Raw genomic sequence first — 6,379 nt, 5'->3', positions numbered from 1 at the left:
ATTCGAAAATTAATATGAATATTTCGTTTAGTTAATACCTATATACATAAATCTTATTGATAAAAATAATAATAAAAAATATTATTTATATATAAATAGTTATACTAAAAATTAAATAAAAATATTATATAAATATATATATATATATATTTTAACAATTTGTTTATTTATATATTTTATTTAAATTATATATTCATATTAATTATATATAAATAAATATATTATTTTTTAGATATATTAAGATGTATTTATATCAAATTAACCTAAATATCTTTTATTTTAATTAATTATAATTTATTTTTTTTCTATTAAAAAACATTTCTAATGCATTTAAAAACTCTTTCTAATGAATTTTTTAGGATAAGTGTCTTCGTATCTAATTTTAATTACATTATTAACTTAAAAATAAATAACATAACTTATTTTTTTTTTTTATATTTATAAACCTTTTTATCTAATTATTAAATGAATTTTTTTTTTCCTAAATTAAAACTAAAACTATAAAAAGATAATGTTTTAATACGAAAAATATTATAAATCATAAATTATTAGTTAAATTATATTAAATAATAAAAATATTGTTTTTAAAAATTAATTAATATTTTTTATCATTTTTAATTTTCAATAAAATGAATATATTTAATGATATTTTTAATTGAATTGATTTTTTTTTATTGAATATAAATCGTAAAAAAGCTCATTTTTTGTATAAATTTTTAAAATTAGTCGTTTATATATATTCTATTGTAAATATTATTTGGATTATATTTATTAAAAAAAAAAAAAAAAGGAAAATTTTTTTTATTTGGAATTTTTTTTTTTTTTTTGATAGGCAATGTTTTTATTAAAAATTTTTTTATTGATTTATATTATTCATTTTTTAAATAATTTCAAATTATCAAATAATGAATTTTTTCTTTTTAGGATTTTGAGAAATTTTTCATTATAAAAAACCTTTTATATATTAAAAGTTTATATTTAATTTTTAAAATATTAATATTTATTAAATTGATATTATTCTTTTTATTTTGATATAAAATATTTTATTATAGAAAATCATTAATTAAAGTTTTTTGTTATTATTGTAAAATTATAAAAATAATTTTTAATAAAAATTTATTAATATATATTTAAGAAAGAAGAAATTTAAAAAATTTATAAAAAACTAAGTATAATCAATATGTTTTATTTATTTATTTTTTTAATAAAACTAAAACTAATATTAATAATCTTAAAATATATACCAATTTTATAAAAGTTAACAAATGTTTTTTTATTTGAATTTAAATGATTATTTTATATTATTAATTTAGAAATTTTTTTTCATAAATTATAAAATAAATGCTTTATTATTCAAAAAAAATAAAATAAAAAAATAAAAAAAAAACATAAAAGACTATAATAATTATAATTTGATTTTATTTTTCTTTAACAAAAAAAATTAAAATAAAATATATGTTTTTTTTTTCAAATTTTTTTTTTTTTAAAAAAAAAAAAAACAAGAAAAATATAACTATTAAAACAAAACAAAAAAAATGAATACAAATAATTTTATCCGTACCCAAAATTAATATTATTATGATCAAAAAGCATATTCAAATGGTAAAAAGCATTTGAAATCCAACAGTATGTACTTAAATCCTGATATTAAAGATTTATCTGATATAATGACAATAACATCATCAAATGCAAGTCCTTAAAATTCTAAATTTTAGAAAACCCGTCCTGTAAAATTAAAAAAAAAAAAAAAAATTAATAAAAATAAATAAAAGACTATAAATCTTGATAATTTAATAGAAATATGTTCTAAAAAACTAGAATAACATTCAAACCATAAAAAAGCATTATATATAAGAAGCAGTTCCTATATAAAAAAAGGCAAATATAAAGAAGCAATTATTGATTGTGATACATTACTAAAACTAGACAAAGACAATGTCGGAGCCTATTATTTACGAGGCTGTGCATTTGAAAAGTAAAACTTAATCGATTAAGCAATCGAAGATTTCACTAGGGTATTAAAATTAGATGAAAATCATGTAAATGCGGCATTTGCAAGAGCTGCCTGTTTAAATAAAATAGTAAATAAATATTAATATATAAAAGTATATATTTTTATAAAATTAATATAGGGTGATTATAATGGTGCAATAGATAATTACATAGTAGCCTTAGAAAAAGACAGTGAAAAAAGTTTAAACTAAACAAATAATATAAAAAGAGCTTTTAAAAATAGCGATTCTTCAATGAAAATTTCATAAAATAATTCACTTTTAAACTCTCAATCTTAAAAAGGATATGAATTAAAAACTCCTTTATAATAAAAAAGTGAAAATAAACAATAATAAAACATAAAATACTACTCTAATGGTTTCCTTTTAGAAATATAAAGTAGTAAATAAAAATATGAAGAAGAATCTGGAGGACTTATGAACCCTTAAAATGACAAAGATAATAGTTAATTTTGTATGATAAATACAAATAATATTGATAACTCTTATCTTTTCTAATAACAAAAATCAAATAATACATAAAAACAAGCCCAAAATACTCATCATTAACCCAAAAATCTTCAACACCCTTCTCATATTACTGAAAAAAAATAAATATCAGACTGGTATCATCAGCAAGGTTTTGAAGCTCGAAAAAATAATGAACTAGAAACTGCCATATAGCTATATACAATTGCACTTTAATATAATCCTTAACACTTTAAGGCAGTATTTAATCGAGGGTTTGCATTTGATAAATTAAAAGAATACGATTTGGCAATTAAAGATTACACAAAAGCCTTAGAGATTGAAAATAATAACTGTTATGCATATTATAATAGAGGAATTTCTTATGACCGTAAAGGTGATTTTGATTATGCTATTAAAGATTTTACAAAAGCAATAGCTTTAAATCCTTAAAAAAGCGACTTTTATCATAATAGAGGTTTTGCTTGGAAAAAAAAAGGATGTTTTAATGAGGCTATTTAAGATTTTACATTTTCCATATAATTTGAAAATGATCATTTTAAATCTTTTTATAATAGAGCTATTTGTTATGAAAAAATGGGCGATTTTTAACTCGCAGAAAATGATTATTTATAAGCTCTATCTTTATAGCCTAATAATACTTCCTGTATTAATTATTTGGCAGCTTTATTAGATAAACTTAATAGATCTATAGAAGCTTTGGAATATTTTAATAAGTATATCTTTATTTTTTTTATAAAATATATTCAAAAAAAAAGATCCTTAAAAATTGATGATAAATAACCTTTAGTTTATAATGGAAAAGGACTTATTTTAGATAAAATGGGAAAGCTTGAAGAAGCTTAATAAAATTTTAGTTAGGCAATAGAACTAGATAGATAAAATCCTACATATGTACATAATAGAGGATGCTGTTTAAGAAGCGGAGATAAGCTTTTAGAAGCTATTAAAGATTTTGAAAATGCTCTAAAATTAGATCCTAATAATACAGTTATATTATCTAATTTAGGGTTTTTTTTTAAAAAAAAAATAAAAAAAATAAAGAATAATATAAAATATTTTAATTTTTTAATTATTTTATAAGTCTTGTATTTAGAAAATTAGAATAATTTGAAAATGCTATTTAGTGTTATAATGAAGAAATCAGAATTGGAGGTGAAAATGTAAGAAGCCTTAATAATAGAGGATATTCTTATGCAAAGCTAGGTAAATTCAATGAGGCTATATAAGATTATAGTTAAGCTGTTAGCTTATAACCAGAGAATACTCATGCATTACATAATAGAGGAATCTGTTATGAAAAATTAGGAAAATTTTAAAAAGTATATAAAAATATGTAAATATATTTTATTTAATATTTTTATATTTAAATGTGTCTTAATATTTAATTTTATTTTAGGCTATTGAAGATTTCAGTTAAGTGATCAAATAAAACCCTCTTAATGCAAATGCTTTTTTCAATAGAGGATGTTGTTTTGATAAGTAACTTATTTTGTATTTACTTTTATTTATATTTTTTAAATTTCAAGCTTGGGAAAAATAGATTAAGCTATCTAAGATTACTCAAAAGCTTTAGAAATAGATAATAAATAATAATCTAATGGTAGTAAATAATAAAATGGATAAATAGATGATAATAATAAATAATTAAACAATGAAAATAATTATATAAATAATTAAATGAATAATATTTAAAGCTCTAGTTTTTCAAATAAAAAATTTAATAATTTAAAATGAATAAAACTTGTATTTTTTATTAATTTAAAGTATAAATATATATTAATATTTATATGAATTTTAAATTTAAAGACACATTTTTTTCTTTTAATATATATTGTTTGATTTTTGATTTTTTTTTTTTTTTTTTTTTTTTAAAAAAAAAATATATTTAAAGAAAATAATTATTTTTAATTTAAATGATTATAAGTATTTAAAATTTTATAAATTTAATAAACCATATAATATAAATATATTTATATTTATCTTTATTTCAAATACATTATATTATTATAAAAATATTTGAAAAAAAAAATATAATAATTTAATTATGGTAATTTAATTTATAAATATTTATAATTTTGTATTGTATTTTCATAGAAAGTTTTATTTAAATATTATATATTAATTTATTTCTAAAAATTTGAGAAATAAATAATATAAATTCAATATAATATCATAAATATTTTTTATTAATATTTAAATTTTAAAATGTGAAATTAATAATTTAATTTATGATATCTTAATATTCAATTATAAATAACATATATTATTATTTCTATAAAATTATATCTTAAAATAATAATATATCCATCAAATGTATTATAAATATTTTATGCAATGCATTTAATATTTTTTTGTTTTTAAATTTATTTAGATATATTTGTATAAAATATAATTTTTTTATATTATAAAAAGGAAAAAAATATTCTTAATTTTTTTTAATTATAAATAAAAATAAAAAAAATATATATATAAAATTATAAGAAAAAAATAAAAAAAAAAGATTAAAAAAAAATAAAAATAAAAAGCATTAAAATTAAAAAAATGGACAAAGATAATAATAAAGGTTGTTTCTAAGTTAAAAAAAATAAATACAAATAAAAAACTATTAACAAATAATAAGATTTTATAATACATATTAGTAGTATTTTACACATTAAACAATAAAAACCAAATTTTAACAAAAAAAAAAATATATAAATTTAATTTTATAAATATATTATTTATACTAAAATGCTTTAATATATAATAAAAAAAAACTATCCTTAAACCACAATACTTATTCATATATTTATATATAATAAAATAATACAGATCAACAATCAAATATATTATCCGAGCATAATTACACAAAACTAAAGTTCTAAAGACTGACCCAATAAACATTACAAGACTACCTCGTAAACAAAAAATAAATATATATATATACAAAATATAAAAAAAGGATTCCTATTGTGAAGTATGTTTTACTACAAATAAAAAATATTATCCAGAGGGTGAAGAAAGAGGATTAAACATGATGAAATGTTTTGGATGTTAAATAACAGTCCACTGTTATTGTTACGGTTTAGAAACATAAACAAAAGAAGAAATCATAGGAGGGTAAAAAGTGACCTATTTTTTATGCGAAAGATGTTAATAAGATTAACCAAAGAAACAATTTGTAAAAAAATAAAATAAAAAAAAAAAAAAAAAATAATATATATATATATATAGAACTGTATAATCTGCAATCAAAAAAAAGGCGCTATAAAAAAACTCGAAAATAATGAATGGGTACATGTAACTTGTGGCTTATATAATTCAGAAAACATAGTAATGCCTAAAAATTACTTAGATATGTCTTTTGTGAAAAAATAGTCAATTTCAAAAAAGAAAAAATAAGCTAAATAACCTTAATGTCATTTTTGTAAAAGCTCAGTTGGTATTCTTCCTTGTTGTGATTTAAATTGTAAGTAATATGCTCATGTATACTGCTTAATGATATATATGAATAATGCTGAAATAGAAAAAAAAGATAGTACTGAATACGAATGGTATTTGAGAATGAATTTGTTAAAAAATTCTAATTTTTCTATCTAAAACTATTCCTAAGATTTATCAGAATGCCACATTTAGTAAATTATTTCTTTATTAGATTCTAATTCACCTAATTATTAATAAATTCTATCCTTTTTGTCCACATAAAATTCACAAAATGGTCAAGAAAATGAATATAAATAGCTTTTTGGTGGTGAAGTTTCAATCGAATGTTAAAAACATCGTAAATAAGATGTTTTTTGTGTGTGTTAAAAAGCCGATTAAGAAGAAGATGGAATGGTTTAATGTGAACTTTGTTGTAATTTTAATTTATTTAAAAAAATATAAATAATTAATATTAAAAAAAAAAATATAGTTGA

General features: G+C 17.1%; 1 protein-coding gene across 1 annotated transcript, besides 5 other annotated features; it reads left to right on the top strand. All coding sequences in view use genetic code 6, as the record gives it.

Moving 5' to 3' along the window:
* Window positions 1-1,355: 1,355 nt before the first annotated feature.
* Window positions 1,356-1,394: a microsatellite.
* Window positions 1,395-1,535: 141 nt separating this feature from the next.
* On the top strand, window positions 1,536-6,379 carry IMG5_110980 (peptidase c14 caspase catalytic subunit p20, putative; the record flags this gene model as incomplete). The annotated part of the gene is made up of 11 exons (XM_004034831.1): window positions 1,536-1,727; window positions 1,773-2,081; window positions 2,133-3,196; window positions 3,239-3,490; window positions 3,565-3,802; window positions 3,880-3,962; window positions 4,010-4,086; window positions 5,295-5,380; window positions 5,425-5,643; window positions 5,697-6,097; window positions 6,376-6,379. The coding sequence occupies 11 exons, from the start codon at window positions 1,536-1,538 to the stop codon at window positions 6,377-6,379; spliced, it is 2,925 nt and encodes a 974-aa protein (XP_004034879.1).
* Window positions 4,349-4,391: a microsatellite.
* Window positions 4,936-5,006: a microsatellite.
* Window positions 4,965-5,016: a microsatellite.
* Window positions 5,645-5,679: a microsatellite.

The sequence above is a fragment of the Ichthyophthirius multifiliis genome (genome assembly GCF_000220395.1).
Source record: "Ichthyophthirius multifiliis unplaced genomic scaffold scaff_1120509250907, whole genome shotgun sequence".
NCBI lineage: Eukaryota > Ciliophora > Oligohymenophorea > Hymenostomatida > Ichthyophthirius > Ichthyophthirius multifiliis.
This window is presented reverse-complemented; position numbering and strand designations above follow the sequence as displayed.